The sequence below is a fragment of the Arachis hypogaea genome, chromosome 15 (genome assembly GCF_003086295.3).
Source record: "Arachis hypogaea cultivar Tifrunner chromosome 15, arahy.Tifrunner.gnm2.J5K5, whole genome shotgun sequence".
Taxonomy (NCBI): domain Eukaryota; kingdom Viridiplantae; phylum Streptophyta; class Magnoliopsida; order Fabales; family Fabaceae; genus Arachis; species Arachis hypogaea.
Window position 1 is genome coordinate 150,366,142 of NC_092050.1, and position 22,431 is coordinate 150,388,572.

The following is a 22,431-nucleotide window of genomic DNA, read 5'->3' on the forward strand; positions in this document are numbered from 1 at the left end:
TGTATGGATTGATACTATTATTTTTCTATTTTAATTCATGTATTGATTTCTATTTCAAGAATTATTTTCGTTCTTTATCTTATGAATATGGGTGGAACGGAAGTATGACCCTTGTTCTAATTGAATTCTTATGAAACTTGGAAAAGCTCTTTACTTGAACAACAGCTTGAAAATAATTTCTCCTAAATTTCTAATTATCTGGACTTAACGGGATACGTGACATATAATCCTCTTATATTTGGGTAATTAGGGTTTCTGTGACATATAAACTAGAATTGAACTTAACCATCTAATTGGAATCAAGTGACCAAGGAATTGGCAGTTGATGAAGGTTAGAGGAAACTAAAAAGGTCTAAGGAATTAGGGTTTAGTCACATATAGTATACCATGAATTGAATCTTGCATGATTAAAATAGTTAGTAAGAAAAGTCAATCCGGAAGATAGATATCTCTAAAACCTTAACTGTTTTCTCCCATATTATTCACACCAATTTACTGCTTGCTTTCTGATATTCTGAATTTACTGTTAATGCTTTTGAACTCTCAAAACACCATTTTCTGTTTGTCTGACTAAGCCAATCACTCAATAATTGTTGCTTAATTCATCAATTCTCGTGGGATCGACCCTCATTCACTTGAGGTACTACTTGGTACGACCCGGTGTATTTGTTGATTAATTTGTGGGTTATAAAATCCGCATCAACCATGCAGCCACTTTGTTAATACTAGTCTCAAATGGATTGAATTCTGGAGCCCACCTTCTAATGGTAAGGTAGTGATAAAATAAGAGCCAGGGATCTCCTTCTAGCACATGCCAGTAATCCTCATCATTAAATAATCTCACCACGTAGAAATTATTTCCTAGGTCAATAAGATCCATCCCTCCAGATTTTGCCCATATAGTGTCCAGCCGCCTCTTGAGAACCTCATAAGCTACTTTCCTGCCAAGAAGTTTTATAATCAAGGCATTCTTCCATGGCTTTTCAAGCCTCTTTCTCTCTGCCTTATTCATCTCTATACTGATGGTACCGTTATGGAGCTTCTTTACCGAGAAAGCTGGGTTTCCTCTTTCCTTTTTCTGTACTCTTTTGATAGCCTCTCTCTGAAACTTGCTCATGGTAAGCATGTCCCCTCTCTCTTCCTGGTCCTCTTCATCTGAGGAGTCTTTTGATTGGCTATCCTCAGTCTCCTCCGACTCTGAATAAGGATCATCACTACCATGCATGACCAAGTCTGCATATGTCCTTCTTTTGCCATTTGCTCCATAGAAAGAGGTTCTATCGCACATCCACTCTTCCTTCTTGACTACTCTGGACGTCTCCCCTTTAAACTCTCCCATGTCATTTCGTAGCTTTTTCTTGCTCCTATTCATTTGGTCTGCTTCTTCTATGATGGTGTTCGGTAACCGATTGCTCATCAGTTTTTCGTAAAATTGATGATGTCACGAATAATTTTTTTAATTTAGACTCTACACATACTTCTTCCCTAATTTCAAATTATCCTGTATTTACAAAAGAGAGTTAATAATTTGAAATATTCTGATCTCTAAGAAGCTAAAAAATTGTTTTGTGTTTTTTTTTGTCATTACTAAAATTGTATTTAAATAATGTGTTATTCATGGCTCTACCGAAAAAGATAATCATTCATTGACTATGTACACCAATCATTGGGCCAAGCCACCCTAACCCAATGATTCAAGCCCTATTTTTATCCTCGAGGCACAAATTTGTTTGTCACTTAGTCAATCTACTATTGGTAATTTGGTATTAAGTATTAACTATGGAATGCCAAAGAAAAAATAATAATAACTATGAAGCACCATACTTTGAGTCAATTCACCAAGGAAAAAATAAATAAGAGAATGAGAATGTGAAACAATAATTCAATATTGATTGATAGGCATAAACAAGAAATTATTCCAAATTGGTATGCATCTATTGGACAAAAAGCTTATGCAAAAGCTATATGTTATTTACTGCAAATAAATGACTATTATCATACATAAATGTTATATCTATATTTCTAGTCTCCATGGTGTATGGATACTCTTCACATTCTCTTCTACAGCAAAGAAACTAAGTTGCATGCTCTTTCTCCAATAAGAATATGGTTAGAACTTAGAAGAGATTAGGTGTAGTGTGGTCTCAGATAATTAATGCAACATGAGTTTGATTTAGGTCCCATATAATACATATAAATATAACATATTAGTAGGTTTGTCCATAAATGTGGGTCACGTATGTGCCTTGGCTTTTAATTCTCCGTCTATTATTGTTATTGTTCATACGGATCTTGGTATGCTGCATTTAATTACTACCGTCCCATTGTTTGCAAAATTAGGACTAGCAAAATAAATGGTGGTACAAGAGAATTAGAAAAATATATCGTTTCGTGATTATGATTTTCTGGGTTCCTAAGTTGAGGAAATTATAGGACTTAGGAAATAAGACTATATATTAAGACTTTTTGTATAATGGGCAACTACAAAAAGTTTCAATCATTGACAGAATTGAAAAGCTAACAATATTAAGATTAAAATAATAAAATATATTATGCGTGCAAAATGCGGGAGGATAAGATTTTTATTTTTTTTTCCTTTCATTTTTGTCTTTTGGGAGGATAAGATTGAAATCTATGTGATAGGAATCTTAGTTCTATAACTCAAATTTATAGCGAATATTGTTTGTGTGATGTTTTTATATTTCTGAAAATTTTATATTAAAAATTATTTTAATATACAAGTTTTAGCGTAATATAAAAAAATTATGTGAATCAGATAGTTTAGATAATTTAATAGAAAATATAGACATGGAGCTAGTGAAATACTTAATTTGATAACTAACTTTATTTTAGTTGAATCAACTCAATTATTTAATATTTTTTTAAAATTTATTTTAAATAAATAAATATAACATAATATTATTATCAATTTATGAAGTCAGTTCAATATATTTTAAGAAAAGCTTCTAATTAATACTAGTAAAAGAGCAGTTTTATCCAAAATTTAAATTAGGCCTGGATTATAGGGCATGCTATGTGTAGGAGCAGTTATTAGTTATTAACATAGAGCGTCAAAGTAGGGTGCAGAACGGTCGTCAAGAAAACAAGTGCGGAATTGACGAAAATCATTATATGAGTAACTGTCAGTTGATATTAGATTAGTTTATAAATAGAATTTTGGACAAACATTGTAATCAGTTCAGTTCTTCTTGAAAAATACTTGGAAACTCAAAAACACTCTCAGCCTCCCTAGCATCACAGAGTAAAACTGAAAATCTTAAATAATTTTTATGAAGTCTGAACTCAAACGTATACTTTATTTTCTATTTTTAATCAAAGCTCTTTATTTTTATTTGTTCGTCTTCATCTTTTTCTTCCATTCTCTTTTAATTTCTGCATTTTACTTTGCTTCCGGCACTTTGCATGTTTTCTTTTTATCTTTAATTTTACTTTCGAAACTATAATTGAGACCTTGAGACACCCACAAAAGGAGTCGTTTCCGCTCCTTGAATTAAGATCATGAAACAAAAAATCGAGTAAAACAAATTGGCACACCCAGTGGGACCTTGTCAATAGATTGTAGTTTGTCAAAAGAAAAATCAGGAGTTTTGAATTTGTATATGGTTACGTAGTAAAAAGATTGTGTTCCCAGAGACCAAGAAATCAGCGTCAGTTGACATGTTAAATACATCTGCAGCATCTTCTTCTACTTCCAGCGAAGAGACTAGAAGAAATGAGTCAGAAAATTCTCCCGTGATTTCGAACGCAGAGCCTACCTTGCTGTCGTGAGACATGATGGTGTTGGCCATGCCCATCCAGGGTTAAATACAACTCACATAAATACCGTGGGGTGGCCGTCTTATGGCTTGCCACTGGAGTATGTCCCCCATGGTGACACAAGGATTGCCTATGCCTTTCTACTCAACTTTTCAAAATCTTCTTTACCAGAGTCCATATGGCATGTCAAATGTACCTCTTTCTTGGGTGTCAGGTTCACATATGTCACAACAAAATTTTTCACATGTTATTAACACAGGAAATAACAACGCATCTAATTCTACTACACCTACTGTTATTAGAATAGAAAATTCCAAGTCTGTGTTTTCTGACATGTCAAGAGCAATGCCTGTTAATCAACCTAGTCAAACCATTGGATCTTTAGCAAATATTAGGCAACAGATGGATGAAAGTCCCCATGATCTAGTAAATATGTTAACTCATCAAATGGTGACTGTTTTGAGTCTTTTCTTAGAAAACACAAATATTAGAATTGAACAGTTAAATAGGAAAGTTAATAGAATTGCTACTGTGGTCAATTTAAAAGAAAATGACAACTATGATTTAGGATTCGATAATGTCAACCAAAATGATGGAACAATTCTTAATTATGATATTCATATGTTTAAACATTGTCAGAATGGTTATAATATGTTGGAAAGACTTAGACAAAACAATATCGGGGGGCAAGATGTCAATCAAGTGATTGAATAAATTGTAAAAAGATTGGGATTTAATGTTGGATTTGCAAATCAACCTCAGTTTATGTCTCATTTTCTTGAATTTATCCAACAAACTAAATTGCCTGAGGGATGGAAGTTTCCTAAGTCATTAACTACATTTTCTAGAAAAGATGAAGAATCGTCAGTAGAGCACATTACTCGTTATACTATCAAAATCAACGAAGTGGCATCAAATGAGTACTTAAAGATAAAATTCTTTCCCTCCTCATTGACAAGAAATGTCTTTATATGGTTTTCTAACCTAAAGCCAAATTCAATTCACTCTTGGATGCAATTAGAAAAAGATTTTCATAAACAGTTTTTTCGTGGTGAATTAAGAATTAGTTTAGGTGATTTATTCTCCATCAAATGCAATGTTGGAGAATCAATTGATAAGTATTTGGCTAGGTTAAAAAACATGAGAAATAGATGCTTTACTCCAGTTCCAAACTCTGAAATTGTCAAAATAGCTATAAATGTATTAGAATTTGGAATTAGGAAGAAGATTGTAAATCAACACTATCATGACATGACTCAACTTACTAAAATGTTAAACAAATTGAACAATTGAAAGCTGAGAAAGAAGAGAAGTATAAAGAGATGATAAAGAAAGATTGAATATTCATAAACATCTCATTAAGTAAGCCATATAGAGGATGATCGAAAAGAAATTTTTGAAGTACAAGATAAATGACTTTTCTGCAAATAAGGGGTAATTTTGATAAACAAAAAAATAAGACAAAAAAAATCTCATCTTCTTTGTTTTTTTATTGGTTTTCATTTTTTTTATTCTTATCTTTATTTTTTCTCTTTTCTCTTCTTTCTTTGTTTCTCTATATCTTTTCTCTTTTCTATTCATCCTAATCTTCTTTGCATTAATTTTCTCATTTTTCTTATCTTTTAAATTCCTATTTCTTTCTTATCTTTTGGTTCTAACTTTTATTTACCTTGTTATGGTTTAATTTTTTATTTTTTAAATACATCAAGTTTAAAATCTTAGACAAAAATAATCTCTCATTGATATATTCATATTTGGGTATGTAATTCATAAGTACAAAAGCCTAATTGACTTAGAATTTTTGTTAAATCTATTAGTGCTTAGAGTCAAAACTATTAGAATGTTAATGTGGAGATTTTATAGTATTAAAAATTTTATCAAATCTAATTGACAACTAGAGCTTAACATATAAAAGAGATGACTTCACGAAGTTAAGATTCTGTTACTTCTGAAGTTAGAAAAATTGTGTCAATTAGAACAATGAAATTGTATGTATCAAAAACTCTCAACTGAAATGTCAAAGGTTAAAACAAAGGTCAATTGACACACATTTAATACGCCAAAATTAGAATGGATATCATTTGATACACTTAAAAGCTTCGTACAAAAGAATAAACTCCATTGACAATTCAACTATAATGTAAAAGCTAGCTTTACAGTAGGCTTAGAAATTCTGTTAAGTCTAATATTAGTAGGCATTCAATTTGTCAAGTAGATGTGTCTAAAGTGTCAACTGACTCTCAGTGTCAAAGATAAGATAAATGTCAACAAACAAATAAGTTTTCTCACTTTTCAATCATTGCATATTTTCAAATGAGAAATCTTGGAGGCATCTTGTTAGACAAAAAATATTATTACTTACAAAAAAGAGTTATTTTAAGTAAATAAATATAATATAATATTATTATCAATTTATGAAATCAGTTTCAATATATTTTAAGAGAAGCTTCTAATTAACACTAGCAAAGAAGCAATTTTATGCAAAATTTAAATTAGGTCTGGATTATAGGGCATGCTATGTGCAGGAGCAGTTATCAACATAGAGCGTCAAAGTAGGGTGCAGAATGGTCGTCAAGAAAACAAATGCGGACGGTTATTCAAATTTGAAAACTGACCAAGATCATTATAGGAGTAACTGTCAGTTGACATTAGATTAGTTTATAAATAGAGTTTTGGGCAAACATTATAATAAGTTCAGTTCTTCTTGGAAAACACTTGAAAACTCAAAAACGCTCTCAGCCTCCCTAGCATCACAGAGTAAAACTGGAAATCTTAAGTAATTCCTCTAAAGTCTGAACTCAAATTTGTACTTTATTTTCTATTTTTAATCAAAATTATTTATTTTTATTTGTTTGTCTTCATCTTCTTCTTCCATTCTCTTTTGATTTCTGCATTTTACTTTACCTCCAGCACCTTGCATATTTTCTTTTTATCTTTAATTTTACTTTTGAAACTACAATTGAGACTTTGAGACACCCACAAAAAGAGTCGTTTTTTGCTCTTTGAATTAAGATCGTGAAACAAAAAATCGAGTAAAAGAAGTAGATAGACAAAAATATATATAAAAAATATAGAAAAGATAAAAGTATATCCTAAAAATTTAGAAAATAGTTTAATACGCTTCAAAAATTATTTTTATTGGACAAATTTTTTTTTGTTTATTATTTGAGTTTCATTAACATTAAAAAAAGTGTCTAGACAATAATTATGGCTAAATTTTTAAAGTGATCCTTCGTATTGGTCCTACACTAATTTTACTCATAACTTTTTAATTGTATCATTTTTATCCTTGAGATTGAATTCTGGACTCGATAAAAGCCCTCAAGTCCATTTTGGGCACAAATCAACAAATTGGAGTGCTGATGTGGCAAGTCACTGCCATACTAGATATAAGGGACGACATCGTTTAAGGCTTTAGTGTCTAATGAAATAAAAACATCACCATTTTAGATGGATGAGGTAAACAAAACGTTAGAGGCATTCATATTTTGATCATATAGACTTCTTCTCCCTTTTTAGAATTGAAATTATACTCAAATAAGTCTGACTTGGTGAAAGTATTTAGCTCTAAACTCAATATTGTAAATTTGTAACAACAGATCCTCACTAATAACAGCACGAACTCCACTAAAGTGTTTCTTTCCTCTATGGTGGAGGTGAAAGAAACATCGCCAACGCTCTTAAGTGTGTAGCATATTAAGAAAGAGAAAAAGAGACAGATACAAATGTGAAGAATGTTCTGGAAGCTAACATTCAAAAAATACAGTATCCTAACCATTGCAACTTCTTTTTAGGATTAAATTTTGCGTTTTCTGCATAATTTTTTTAATTTAAAAAAAAGGTAGAAGACAAGAGCCAAAAAGAAAAATAAAATAAACAAAAACCTAAAAACAATACCTATGTTGTCGGTGGGATAGAGCTCCTTAGATAGGTTGACAACTGTAACAGCCCAGACCACTCGCTAGCACGATATTGTTCGCTTTGACACACAAGGTCTCACGGTTTTGCCTTTGACGATAGGGATGATAGCTGAAACCCCCCACACTCACTCGTCAAAACGCGTCATGTTAGGGAGAGGTATCCACACCCTTATAAGGCATGCTTCGTTCCCCTCTCCAACCGATGTGGAACCTTACAATCCACCCCCCTAAAGGAGCCCAGCGCCCTCGCTGGCACATCGATCCAGACTCTGACTCTGATACCATCTGTAACAGCTCAGACCACTTGCTAGCACGATATTGTCTGCTTTGGCACACAAGACCTCACGGTTTTGCCTTTGACGATAGGGATGATAGCACGATATATATTATTATTTATTAAAATAAAAAATATTTTAAATACTTTATATAGTTAAAAGAAGACATTAAAAATAATTTTATATTTTATATATATATCGTGTCCCATGTCTTATAAGATTTTAAAATTGATGTGTCTATATGTTTCGTATCCGTGTCAGTATCCGTACATTATAATGCAAAACAGACAATTCAATTTTAGTTATCCAAAATTAGATGTAACATATAAATTATAATCCAAAGATAATAAGTTAAGATTATTAATTAATTAATTTTTTTATAAAAGATATAAAAAATTTAAATTTTTAATATATTTAGAGTAATATTAGAAAATAAAAAAAATATTAATTAAATTTTTTAAAATTATTTTATTTATCTTAAATTTTAAATTTTAAGTGATAAATTCTTGATTTTACATTTTTAATTATAAATTTTAAATTCTAAATTTTTTGAAAAATGATATTTTTAGAATTTAAAATAAAAATTGGCTAATATTGTTTGAGAATTTAATTTTAATACACTATCAGTGTAAACTATAAAATAATTTTACACATGTATCGAATCATATGATATCATATTGGAAAAAATAAGCTACAAAAAAAATATTTTTTTATATTAACTTAAGTGAATAGCTATTCAAAAAAATAAATATAGTTGTACGATTATATAAAATTTTTTACGCATCAAAATTAAACTCTATTATCTTATTAAAATTTAATTTTTTATTATTTTTTATATATTCATTATGAATTTAATTTTAATACATGTATAATTAAAAATATTATTATCTAACTAGATTCAATATTCACATGTTTAAATAATTTTTTAATTAATAAATTTAAAAAATAATTATTTTTATTGATATGATAATATATATTTTTATATTATATTATTCTCCGGATATTAAAAATAAAAATTAAATTTATTTATTAATTATTTATAACAAAAATCTATAATAAATATTATTTTGAAAAAAGATAATATTTGTGTTAAATATATTCATTCATATTCAACATTTTATTGGTTCTTGTAGCGTTCTCACAACATTCAATTCCATTTATTATAGCATCTCTCTCGTTTTGGTTCTTCTCTGCAAAACCATGCTCTTTCATACTCTCTTCCAAACCCCTCGTTACTCTAACTCTTCCGTTTAGAATCCATCAAAACTTTTTAGATTCAGTTTCTAATTTTTAATTTCGCACCTCAAAAAACCGTAATTCCCATTTCTCCGATCCGTTTTTCCCCCTAGCTGATTCTGCTTCAAGATTCAGTTTTTCATCTTCCTTGATTCCCAAGTCAGTAGAAAGTTCTCGTTTTCGCACATTTTGTAAGTTTCTACAAGTTTCTGTTTTAACCGATTGTTGTTGTTTTTTTTTTTTTTATAATATATTTCTTCGTTTTTATTTTAGGGTTTCGTGAATTCGCTGTGCCTGGTGATGAAGATTGAGGAATTGGAGGATGGGGAGTGTGTTATGGATGAAAGAGGGAATCACGAGAGGCAGATCGTGAGGGTTGATGCGAAGAGAGCGTTGGTTGGAGCGGGTGCAAGGATCCTGTTTTACCCTACGCTTTTGTACAATGTGCTTCGGAATAAGATTGAAGCTGAGTTCAGGTGGTGGGATGAAGTTGATGAGGTTTTACTCTCACTCCAACCTTTTTTTTATGGTGGTTCTTACAGTTTGTTAATTTTTTTTCCCTCTGGCTTAAGCATGTTTGACTTTTTTTTTTTTGCTATGGAAAAGGGAAAATTGGTTGTGATTGTTGCAATATTGAGGTTGAGAATGGGTTTTTTATGTTTGGATTTTTTTTTTCTTGTGCCTTGAATTTGTGTTTGTGTTGCTCGGGAAAATGGGATTTTGATGTTTTGATTCTTTGCAATGGGAGGATTGTTATGAGTATGATCAATGTTTCATAATTGATCTCATTTAGTTTCCATGGATGCTATCCTATCACTGAATTCTACTAGTTTGCTGCTGCTGCTTCCGGTTTCAATTTTGATTGTCTTTGTAGTTAAACTTAGCTTATAGTTGCTGTTCTGTTGATTTTTTCCCCCTGCAGTTTGTGTTACTGGGCGCTGTTCCATTCCCAAAAGATGTTCCACACTTGAAGAAACTCGGTGTGGGTGGTGTAATTACTCTAAATGAGCCTTATGAAACTTTGGTGCCTTCTAAGTTATATCATGTAAGTGATTTCTCACTTTCACCGGGTTGTGTGTATAAATTGGTGGATCTGTTCTACTCTTAATGGTTGTTAATATTCTTGGTTCATATTTTTATTTGTTTCAGACTTATGGGATTGATCATCTGGTAATTCCTACAAGGGATTATCTCTTTGCCCCGTCATTTGGGGATATAAGCAAGGCTGTTCAATTCATTCATCGTGAGTGATTTATTTAAGTTTCAGAAGGGGAGGGGGGAGGGGGTAAATGTACCTATCTACCTATAGAAATATGTTTTGCCCGATGCAGTTTTCCTGTTTTGGGGTTTAATACTATCTTCTTTTTTTATATACATATACAGAGAATGCAAGTAGTGGAAGAACTACTTATGTTCACTGTAAAGCTGGGCGAGGGAGGAGTACAACAATTGTTCTTTGTTATTTGGTAATGTTTGGTCCTAAAGACTAGTAGTTATGTTTGCCCGGGGCATTAGTTAAAGCTTTTGATACTGATAAGTTTCCTCATATTTTATAGGTTGAATACAAGCACATGACACCTGCTGCTGCAATGGAATATGTGCGATCTCGGAGGCCTAGAGTGCTATTGGCACCGTCTCAATGGAAGGTATGGTGTAAATATCGAGTTTTTTTTCTCTATGATTGTACCCTTTTAGTTTTACATATTCTTGCTTGTTGATCATGATATGCAGGCTGTGCAAAAGTATAGCAAGCATAGAGCTTCTTCTTTGCCCTACTCTCCCTCTGCAGATGCAGTTCTTATAACCAAAGACGATCTTGAAGGCTACCATAGCACATGCCATGCTGGTATGGAACTGGCCATTGTACCTAAAGTCACGAAAAAGACCATGCCCATGATAGCAAGATTGTCTTGCCTGTTTACATCGTTGAAAGTTTCGGGTAGCAGTGTACCAACATCCCGGCGGCTGCCAGTATCCGAGGCACTTGCTTGCTAAAGCTAGCTTGAGATGAACATTGCAAGCTAGGGGAATGAAACTTAGATGAAGTTCTTTGTATGCTTGTGGTGCTCATCTCCAATAAAAACCAAAGGAGTGAATTGTTTTTTGTTTTTCTCTTAACCACTTCAACCCCTACTTTAATCCCTTGCTTTCAAATAGATTACTTGTTATGTTTTAGTTAGAGGGCAGCACCACCAGCAACTGAAGCACTTGATCTAAACTTTTTCCCTTCAAGCAGGGGCCTGTACAAAGAGGTATGGTTCATAATGACATGATCATGGAAATAAATAATTTCTGATCATTTCCAGTGTTAGAACATGAAAGAATAGGAAGAAAGAAAAGGAGGGAAATATTTCTCCAATGTTGTGTGTGAAGATATTATAGGAACATGTTTGTAGTCCTGTCCCCGTGTACATAGATTTCAAACACAGTTTACTTGTCCTTGAAGTAAATACATGTTTTGTTGATAAATAAAGTATGTTTTGTTTGTTAATCCAAGTGAAACCCTCGTGTCAGTAAAAGTAACATTGAAGTTGAAACCAACAGAATCTATGCACTTCTTACCAAACTAAGATGCATTTATGGGAAGGCCGTTACTAAAATTGAAAGCTAATTCAACTTTCTTTTCCCTGTTTTTGTGCCACAAAACAATGAAGGTTGTTGCAAATCTAAGCTGTGATTTTTATCTCTATTCCCTGTTCTATCTTGCAGCACCAAGAGGAAATTACGTAGTGGGAATGAAAGTGGGGAATCTTTGTGATATAGTGTGATGTTCCTCTGTCACTCTCAACATTAATCAATATCTCTCATGGTTGGTACACATCGTTTTCTTGGCCCCCAACAAGTGTATTATGTTGCTCGTAGGGTATATATAATATATCATATATTTAAGAGGTTTTACTCTTATTACAAAGTACATTTTATAACAATTTTATCAATTGAAATTTGAAAGTGGCAATATTCACCTAGATAAAATTCGGTTAATCTCTTTAATTCATAGCCTCATTATTGCTAGGAAAAAGAGATTGATGAGGACACTGTTTTCTCTTGGTTATATGTGTTTTACGTATATAATTTATTTATACTTTTGACTTTACATAACATTTCGATTTTCTCTACTTTGGTTATATTGTTTAATGAGAATGTGTGGTTACTGGTTACCAAAGCTATTAGGTAGCGTTTGGTGGAGAGACAGAGACGGAAAGACTGAGAGACAGAGACTAAGAGACAGGGATTGAAATAAATCTCAGTATTCTGTTTGGTACAAAATGGGAGACAGGAATTGAAACAAGAATGAAACTCTAATTTAATTTGCACAAAGGGTAAAATTGGAATTAATTAATTGAAATGAAAGTATTTTAGGTATAAAATGTTATTAAAATTTCAGTCTCCATCTCTAAAAATTTCAGTCCCCTGTGTTCCTACTTTTTGGAGGTACTGAAATACTGAAATTTTAGAGACAGAGACAGAAATTTTAGTACCAGTCTCTGAACTAACAAGCACGATACTGAGTCTGAGTCTCTATTTCAATACCTCAAAACAAACGCTACCTTAGAGTTGGTCTAGTGCTAAGAAATAAAGAAATTTGGATTGCATGCATAAGTCCTAGATTCAAACTTAATAATTACCATGTAACAGGAAAGAAAAAAAATGGTGGTTACCATTATTCATTGCATGAAAGATTTGTTTCTAAAAGATCCAAGTTTACACATTTAATTGTATTCAATCTTTTGAGGTACTTAGAAGATATAGTTGCATTGATCCGAGGCCAATGAGAAAAATTTACGCTTTCAACTAATTATTACAAGCACTTTGGATTAAGAAAATACTAGTAATGGGTTTGAAGGCAAGTTGTTGTTATCATAGCCATTGGAAGTTCAACCTAATTGCGCCATTGGAATAAAATTATTATTCGAAAAAATAAAAATAGATTAATTTATATTAAAACTATGTTCAATAAACAGGAAAAAAGAACACAAAAATAAATAACAATTCCGTGTGTATTAAAGAAGTTGAAGATTTGATGAATCATCGACATAGAATATCCTACATATACTATTATTATTATTATTCACTTTTTTTTTTTGTTTTTGTTTTTGTTACATTTTTCTCCCATAGCAAAATAGACTAAAATTGAAATAACAAAACAAAACCGTATTTGCTTAATCAAATTTAACAAAAATATATAAATAATGACTTTTTCTAACCGCTAATGAGTTATACCTTAAATGACATAATCTCTCCATATTCAATTAAGATGTTGCGAGTTAAAGTCTCCTATTTTTAATTAAAAAAAAAAAGAAAAAGACTTTTTCTAACCTTTTTTTATTTCGGACGTCAGTAAGGTCGGGAAGATCCGACCCGTCCGAAAGGCACCCTGACCCAAATCCTACATTCAAAACAGAAAGACCCACCTCTTCCCTCTCTTCACTTCAGCGACACCAAATCCTAAACACCACCATCAACAAATCATTATCGCCGGCATTGATTATGGATACGCAGCAAAAAGCACCAGAATTGGATGGTAAATTTAGCTGCTCTAGATGCTCTCCGTCCAGCCGTTCTCTGGTGCGGATCCTCTCTCCACAAATTCTTCCTGCTGTTCGATGCTAAACCCAAAGAAGATGACTACTTGCAGGTCAGCGGCGGATGGATGAGATAATAGGGACACCGATTCCGCGTGACACTCTTGATGAGCGGAGATGCTGCCCCACGGATGAGACTGAGGGAGGAAACCAACAACTTACCAATTTGAAGAGTTAGGGCAAAACGACTCAAGGAAAAGGAGATGGGCTTGCTGTGCAAATGATAGAATCTGGTATAGGCAGAGAAAGATAACTGATATGCATTTCAGTTCCTTGATTGCGGTAAGCCCATCCTATCTTTTCTTGAGATACTTGCAATTTGATTAGTTGGAGATAAAATCCAATTGTTGTTAATTTGACCTTGTAATTTCAGATTGGCAATTATGTGAGCCAATTGGTTTCTGATGTCTTGCAGGAAGGGGTCTATTTACCAGATGGCTCTTCTAGACTTGAGGGCTTCCACCAAAGGTAGGCATTCGGACTCTATGGTCACTCTTTCCATGTTAAGATTAGCTGCTAAGATTGTTGCTTCCCTGATTGCCCATGCTTCTGCTGCCAGGCTGGAGTTTGCGTGAAAGGTTGCAGATGTTCCACCTCTTATCCTCCCATTACTGTCTCTAATGACTACCACTGCAGCCCCCTTTTTTGGAAGTAATCGAGAAGGCCGCGCTCACATTGATCTTTAGCCAACCTTGTGGGGGAGCTCTCCAAATTACTGGTACAACTCTTGATCCTCTTTGCTTGTGGTTACTGTTTGTGTGAGAGTCTAACGATTTATATATTTCTTGCTCAATGATTCTTGCTTGTATTAGAGTAGATATTCGATTAGGATCTGCTTGTTGAAATTGCTTGTTATTCCTTGCTTTCCATATTGTCTATTGTCTAGGTAGTGACTCCAATTCTACTCCAATTCACTTTCTTTTCTTTTGTGTCTCCTGTTTTTAATTTGTTGAGCTCTTCTTGTAACCATACTGCAACTGATGTCACTGTTTTCCTAGTTGGTATGTACTGAGTTTGTGAGCCGAACCAAACTGCTCTAGTCCAGTCACAAAGTAAAAGGGCATGTACAATAGTTTCTTCCTCCTGCATACAAATAGGACATAGACTGTAGTGAGTGACTTTCTTTTTTATTAAATTTGTTCTTACCGGTAAGATGTCATGAGTTGCTCGCCATAAGAACATTTTTATTTTTTGTGGGACCTTCATCTGCCAAATTCCTTTCCATAAGTCCTCCAACCTATTGCTCCCTGGTGACATGCTTATTTGTGCATATTCCTCCTCTTTTTTTGCTATGTGGTACCCAGTCTTCACTGTATATTCTCCATCCTGTCTGAAAGGCCAAATCAGCTTGTCTTGACTTCTAATCCTGCATACTGGGATTTGAAGTATTTTTTCAGCTATGTAGGATGAAAATATGCTTTGAACTTTGGATGCATCTCATTCTCTAGCACTAGTGAGGAGCTCTTCCACTTTAAAATCGCAGGGATTTTCTTTATTTAAGGGATAAGTAAGACCATGAATCCAATTGTTCTCGAGACGTTTATCTTATCACCCTGACCTATACTCCATTTCGCATGATTTTTTAGGAGCTCCCTTCCCCGAAGTATACTGTTCCAATCCAAGAGCCTTTTCCTTGTTTTTCCACCTCCCAGAAATCACAATTGGGAAAATAAATAGCTTTGAGAATTTTAACCCAAATAGCATCTGTGCTTTTGACGATTCTCCAAGCTTGCTTTGTTAACTGAGCTATGTTCTGGTGATGAAATTCCTTGAATCCAATGCCTCCTTCTTTTTTGCTAGTGCATAATTTAGACCATGCTTTCCAATGAATTCCTCTTTCTTTTCCATGGTTTTTCCACCAAAATCTAGTCACTTTTGCGCACAGCTTCTTGCAGAATTTTTTTGGGAATTTGAGGACGCTCATTGCATAGGTTTGGATAGCTTGAATAACTACTTTGATGAGGACCTCTTTTCCGGCTTGGTTTAAGAGACTCTCTTTCCACCCTTCGATTTTACCTTCTACCTTTTTCGCAATCCTCTCCAGGGATTTGTTCTTTTATCTACCCCATTGGGCTAGTAAACCTAAGTATTTTCCCGGTCTATCCCATGTTGGAAAGTTCAAAATTTTTTCGATGTTGACTCTGGTTTGGATAGTAAATGATTGCCAAAGGTTATTCCTGATTTCTCCAGATTGATTACTTGTCCTTATGCGGATGTGTAGCGATTTAATACTTGAATGATTTGATATATCTCTTTTTTCTTGGCTCCTGAAAAGATAATGCAATCTCCAGCAAAGAGTAAATGAGTTATAATAGGGGGCTGATGGGGCTAATTTTATTCCCGAAATCAAATTTTTATTAAGAGCTTTGTCCATTAGAATAGTAAGAACTTCCGAAGCAATAATGAAGATATAAGGGGATAGAGGGTCTCCCTGTCTCAGTCCTTTTTGCGGGATGATTTCATTTGGGAGGACTCCATTGATTTTGAACTTGTAGCTCACACTTCTGATGCATTCTATCGTCAGCTTGATCCACTTTTGGTGGAAGCCAAAAGCTCTAAGTACCTCCTCTATGTAATCTCACTCCATTCTATCATATGCTTTGTTCATGTCCAGTCTGATAGTAAGATCTTGAAAACTTCCTTTCCCTTTTTTGGTTATTTTATGGAAGGCCTCCTGAACTATTATGATGTTGTCTTGTATCATTCTTCCTCTAAGAAAGGCGCTCTGAGTTGGAGAGATGAGCTTGTTCATGATATTCCTAAGACTAGCCACCATGACCTTGCAGATGATCTTATAAATAAAGTTACAACAGCTTATAGCTCTCAATTGGCTCAATGATTCTGCTTGTTTGGTTTCTGGCACTAGAACCACTTGAGTTTCATTGACTTCCTTGGGTATTGTACCAACCTGAAAGAAATGCTTGACCACAGAGCATATATCTTCTTTGATGGTGTCCCAGTGTTTTTGGCAAAATTGGCCTCCTAAGCCATCCGACCCTAGTGCTCGATTCTCCTCCATGCTCAATGCCACATCTTTTACTTCCTCCATTGTGAGCTCTTGGAGGAGATTCCTGTTCATCTCTTCGGTCACTCTATTAGGGATGACTTTGATGCATTCTGTTAAATTAACCTTGCCTCTGGTTTTGTACAGCTCCTTGTTGTACTCTTCGATCTTCCTTAGGATATCAGTTTGGTTTTGAACCCAATTACCTCTTGTATCCTTCAACCTGTCAATGTGGTGTCCCTCCTTTGGATAGTTGACACATGAAAAAACACAGTGTTGCTATCACCTACCTTAAGCCATCTAATTCTAGCCCTTTGTCCCCAAAATTTCTCATCCTGATTCCAAAGCTCTTTTATCTTCTGTTTGGCTTCCTTGATCTGATTTTGTTGGTGAGTTGTGTGTGGAGAATTTTGGAAGTGCTGAACTTTTAGTTTCCATCTTGAGATTTCTTTGTATGCCCTTTTGAAATTTCTTCTATTCCATTCTTTTAGGTCAGTTATACACCTTTTAGTTTTGTTGATTAGTGTCTCCCATTCTTTTCCCGACCTGATTCCATTTTGCCAACCTTTCCTAATAACCTCTTTGTAGTTGGTGTGGATTTTGAAAACCACAAACTAACCGACAAGTGCATCGGGTCGTATCAAGTAATACCTCAGGTGAGTGAGGGTCGATCCCACAAGGATTGATGGACCAAGCAATAATAGTTGAGTGATTCACTTAATCAGACAAGCAGAAAAGAGTGTTTTGAATTCAAATTGTATTAAACAGTAAATCAGAAAGTTTAAGAAAGCAAACAGTAAATTGGTTGTGAGAAATAATGTGAGAAAACAGTTGAGGTTTTAGAGATGTTCAGATTTCAGGATTAACAATTCTTACTAACCACTTTGATTATGCAAAGATTCAATTCACAGCAAACTTTAAGTGATTAGATTTCAATTGCTTGGTAATTTAATCCTTCTCTAACTTAATCAACCGCCAATTCCTTGGTCACTTAATCTAATTAGAGGGTTTAGGTTCAAATCCTAGTTTATAAGCCACATAAAACCCTAAAGATCCAGAGATGATATGATTATATGTCATATGATTATATGTCACATATCACATTAAATCCAGATAATTAGAGAGTTATGAGAATTCAATTTCAAGCTGTTATTCAGGTGAGATAACTTTTCCAAGAGTCAACAAGAATTCAAGTTAGAAAAGAGTTATTTTCCAATATACTCTAATTCTTAGGATGAAGAACGAAACTGATTCTTGAATGTAAAATCAATGCATAAATCAAAAGTAGGAAACAATAGTTATTAATCCATCCAAATAAATAGAGCTCCTAACCTTAATAATGGTGGATTAGTTGCTCATGGTGTGAAAAACCCTAACAGAGAAAAGTGTCAAGTGCGGAATAGGAGAAGAAGAGCAGAGGAGAGAAGAAAGAGAGAAGCCCGAAGGGTTAATCTTTTCTCCTTTTATATCTAACCTAATTGTTTTGAAAATTAAATTCAGAAACCTAATTAATATCCTTTTCTAATAAAAAATAAATTAAAATATAATGTAAATACACGTGGGGACCATCCTGGGTGCAGTTGGTGGCGCCATACTCGGAAGAAGTGGTGCCTGACTTGAGCATCACTTGAGTGCATGGCGTTTGGCTTAGAGAGAGTGACGTCCAACTTGAGGAGTAGGTGTGGCGCCATACTTGGTAATCTAGGCGTTTGGCTTGAGGACTTGTGATGTATGGCGTTCGACATGGCGCCAAACGCCGTGACGTGGCGTTTGGCGCCACCTTCTGCTCCAAATCCAGCGAGTAAGTATAAACTATTATATATCGTTGGAAAGCTCAGCTTTCTAGTGCCGCTGGAACCGCGTCATTTGGACCTTTATAGCTCAAGTTATACTCGTTGGAGTGTGAAGAGGTCAAGGTTGACAGCATCCACGAATTCTCTTTGCACTTTGCCAAACTCGCCCAAATGCCACCTGTAATGAATCAAATTGCAAAACAACTCAAAGTAGCATTCATGGTGGCTTAAAACACCTAAATCTCAGAATAATATAGAAATCCACATGCAAATTACTAAGAAAAGATAAGAAAGATGCTCACGTACCAACAGTCTTTCCTGTCATCCCAATATGATTCATATCTGAACATTCTAGGTCTTCTCTGCTCTGGTTTAGTGTTGAGAAGGAGGGGCTAGTGGTCAGATGAAATAGCTGGTGTAGCTATGAGTGTGACATGTTCAAACATTTTTCTCCAACCCCAATTCACTAATGCTCTGTTGATTCTTTCTCGGGTGACAATATTGTCTCTTGGATTGCTAAACCATGTGAATTTACTCCCCTTAAGGTCAATATCCATGAGCTCCCTCTTATTAACTAGCTCTCTGAACTTTTCAATTTGGTTTTTGGTCTTGGGGTGGTTGCCGGTTTTCTCCTCCTGATTTAAGATATCATTGAAATCACCAATAAAGCAACATGGGTCATCTGCCAAGTCACTGGCTTTGGCCAGCAGCTTCCAAGTTTTCCTCCGTTGCTGAAAAATGGGATTGCCATAAGTAAAACAACACTTTCATGGTTGGTTAGCATTAAAATTATGGCACCAAGAATAAACTGAAACATCCACTTTTTCATTCCTCAAGTCACATAGCCCTTCGGATAAGCCCTGGGCTCTACACAAAATGCATTCTTGAAATGTAAACTCCTAGCTAACTTCCTAGTCTTTTCTTCTTTGGCTTTAGTTTCCATAAGATAGATAATGACCGGCTTGTACTGTTTGCACAGATCTTTTAACTCAAAAACTGTCACAAAAGCCGCCACTCCACAACAGTTCCAACTGAGAATGATCATGGCTGAGTTGGGGGCATCATAAGACCCGCCTCTTCGGCCATAGATGGCGCTCCTTGGTCAGCAGTATCTCTGTTGCTTCTCCCTTGGTCATTTCCTGCCTTGCTTTTCTTGTTAACTCTTGATTGTTGGTCTTCTTCCCAACTCTGTTCAGTTAATCTCATGGGGATAGTGTTGTCTCTCTTTCTTTTTATCTTCAGATTTTTTTTGAAGCCTCTGCTAAGCACTTCCTCCCATCTTGCCATGCCCCTGCTCTTTTGGTTGTTGGCCTCTGAGTCTTTCTCTTCATTATCCGATGCTGGCTCTACAAAGTAGGTTTCTCCTTTCTCTGTTTTGTGAATTTGCTTTCCTTGTTGTTCGGAGAGTACTTCATTGCTTCTTTCCCTCTTATCTCCCATTTTGATCGAAAAATTCTTATGGCACGGCCTCTTGTACTATAATTTTCTCATTGTCTTCTTTTTTCCATTCGGTGCGTACCTTGGAAAGGGGGAGATGATAGTCTTTGGGGCCTTTTCTTTGTTTGAGACATTTTGGGGAGAGGTTTGGTTATTTTGTAGGTCCATATTCATCTCATTGTTACTTGCTATTTGGGTTTGGTTTTCTATGTTGAATTTTCCTTTTTGTGTTGGATTGGGCCCTGTCCACTTTGATGGTTCAGCTATACATTCTCCTGTATATTGCTCATGTTGAATTTGTGCCCCATCTTTTTTCCCTGTGGTTTTGGCATTGACTTTGTTTAGGGTGTGTGTGGTTAAGGGAATATTAGAGTATTTTCAGAAATATTTAGATGGGAATATTTTATTTCTATGTTTGTTTTAAAGTTTAAAAATATATTCTCAGATAAATTTTATTCTCTGGAATCAAAATATCACCAATTTCATTTCCATTTCCCTCTTGGTTATCTTTAATTCCAATGGAAATAGAATGTGTATAACAAAGTAAAAAGACTAAAATACCTTTACTAATTTAACTTTTTTTTCTCTTTTTTCAGATTTTTCCCAACTCATTTCATCAAAAAACCAAACCCTAGCGGAGTCCTTCCTCCATGAAAACCAAACCCTAGCAAGTTTTTTTCCCAAATTCATGGAGGCTCCGTCGGCGCCGCTTTGCCGCCGATTTGGATTTGCATGACCACCGTGCTCCTTGTTTGCATTTGTGTTCGTCATCACATCTCACCTCGGTTCACTGCGACTGTATTTTCGCACCACCATCGTCATGACTCTATTCGGATCCTTTGCGTTGTGTGGTCACGTCTGTCCTCTCTCCTCCGTCGCCTCCGCATTTGCTCGAGTTGTGCTTCCTGTTCGTGTCGTCTCCCTCGCCTCTCTCCTCGCGTCTCAACAATAACCATCAAAGCATAGAATTTTTTTCAAGCATAGAATCTTCTTCTTGAGGTAAGGATTTTACATTGTTAGCGCTGTATGACTTTCTGCTAGAACTTGTGGTTTGACATTGTTTATGTTTGGATTTTTATTTTTATTTGTTATTTATTTTTTTTCTGAACTCTGTTTCTGCCCGAATATGACATGCTAAATTGAATATGACATATATATTTGTACATATTATGGTGGATTGAATCAAAGGTTGAATGCTAAGGTTATAAAACAGAGTTGTGTTTCACCTTTTGATCAATGTATATATAATACAAAGGCTATGGTAGATTGAATCAAAGGTTGAATGTTGAGATTATAAAATAGAATTGTATTTTTTTTCTACTGATTCTGTTTTCAATCACATGAAATTGATAGGCATATATTCTGCTGATTCTGTTTTTTTTTTCTCCTGAGATTTTAAGACATATATTTGTCCTTTGAATACTTTTTTTTCCAATTTTTTGCCCTACCCTCAGAATAATTATTGCATACTGTAATGAGTCTAGTGACATTACATAGGTGAACTAAATTTGACAATTTAGGGCTGCGAAAGAACAATTATTTATTCACGGTTGCTAAGAGAGAAATGTTTGTTGGTAGTTCATGTGTATAAGTTATGTCCAAGCTTCGTTTTTTCTGAAAAGGTGAATCGATTGAGCTTTACTTATTCATAGTTCAATTTTCACTTTTGTTTGAATTGATTATGTGAGATCATTTCAAATTTTTAATACATGGATATCAGTATATGTATCTGTATAAATCTCACCCACGTGTTCATATTCTTTTGATTTTAGTGATTATCTTAGTTGTTGGATTATATAAAATCTTGCAGCTTTAAAAATTTCTCTTCAAATATTGACAATTAGTGTAACTGTTTTACTTTATGCTGATTTGAGGAATAGTCTATACTTCAAATATTGTCATTTGCTTGGATATCAGGATGTGCTTTTATCATATTTTTTCTTATATTAGATATAATGTATGCTTTTTCCAAAGTGCTTATTAGTTATTAATTTGTAAATGAAAAATTGTTTTATTTGTGTTATTTTCTGCTTATTAATCTATGAAGAATGGAAGAAAATTCTTGACCTAATTTAAAGCAAACTAAGCGTCAATAGACGCCATGCAAAACTAGTTGAGTATTTGGTGGAGTTTGCAACTACTTATTGAAGGTGTGACAATAGTACATTCAAATTCGGTTATGGAAAATATTTGAAAAAAAATGATGTGATCTTAACGTACAATTTTTTAACATAATACTTGTTTTTTTCATTTATAATTGTATAGTTGTGTTATAATTGTATAGTTTGTTAATTTACAATAGAAAAATGCCTTTTTGGATGAATTGTGGGGCCATTGTATGAAAATTCGGTTTATTGAATTTAGTCTTAGAAGTAATAATTCTAAATTGTTATGCTATGTTTAGGC

General features: G+C 34.1%; 1 protein-coding gene and 2 long non-coding RNA genes across 4 annotated transcripts; 2 read left to right on the forward strand and 1 right to left on the reverse strand.

Moving 5' to 3' along the window:
* Positions 1 to 9,058: 9,058 nt before the first annotated feature.
* Positions 9,059 to 11,699, forward strand: LOC112751297 (phosphatidylglycerophosphate phosphatase PTPMT2). 2 transcript variants are annotated; one of them, XM_025800379.2, is made up of 7 exons: positions 9,059 to 9,399; positions 9,482 to 9,706; positions 10,131 to 10,253; positions 10,358 to 10,451; positions 10,592 to 10,674; positions 10,765 to 10,854; positions 10,940 to 11,699. In XM_025800379.2, exons 2-7 carry the CDS (start codon positions 9,509 to 9,511, stop codon positions 11,201 to 11,203), a joined length of 852 nt encoding a protein of 283 aa, XP_025656164.1. In that variant the 5' UTR covers positions 9,059 to 9,399; positions 9,482 to 9,508; the 3' UTR covers positions 11,204 to 11,699. The 2 variants fall into 2 exon arrangements, with proteins under 2 accessions (XP_025656164.1, XP_025656166.1); XM_025800381.3 differs by having other exon boundaries at positions 9,087 to 9,367.
* Positions 11,700 to 13,934: 2,235 nt separating this feature from the next.
* Positions 13,935 to 21,237, forward strand: LOC112751299 (uncharacterized). Its single transcript, XR_003813895.2, has 4 exons — positions 13,935 to 14,073; positions 14,165 to 14,259; positions 14,351 to 14,509; positions 20,622 to 21,237. It is a non-coding gene; the product is annotated as an uncharacterized lncRNA (long non-coding RNA).
* Positions 18,044 to 20,773, reverse strand: LOC112751301 (uncharacterized). Its single transcript, XR_011872842.1, has 3 exons — positions 20,587 to 20,773; positions 18,895 to 20,342; positions 18,044 to 18,766 (listed from the first exon to the last, which is right to left on the reverse strand). It is a non-coding gene; the product is annotated as an uncharacterized lncRNA (long non-coding RNA).
* Positions 21,238 to 22,431: the final 1,194 nt, after the last annotated feature.

Excerpts from the sequence above, each read along its gene's own strand:
- LOC112751297 (XM_025800379.2), top strand. The coding sequence starts at position 9,509 with ATGAAGATTGAGGAATTGGAGGATGGGGAGTGTGTTATGGATGAAAGA. Across the intron at positions 9,707-10,130 it reads GGTGGGATGAAGTTGATGAG|TTTGTGTTACTGGGCGCTGT; the intron begins GTTTTACTCTCA and ends TTCCCCCTGCAG. Across the intron at positions 10,855-10,939 it reads TGGCACCGTCTCAATGGAAG|GCTGTGCAAAAGTATAGCAA; the intron begins GTATGGTGTAAA and ends CATGATATGCAG.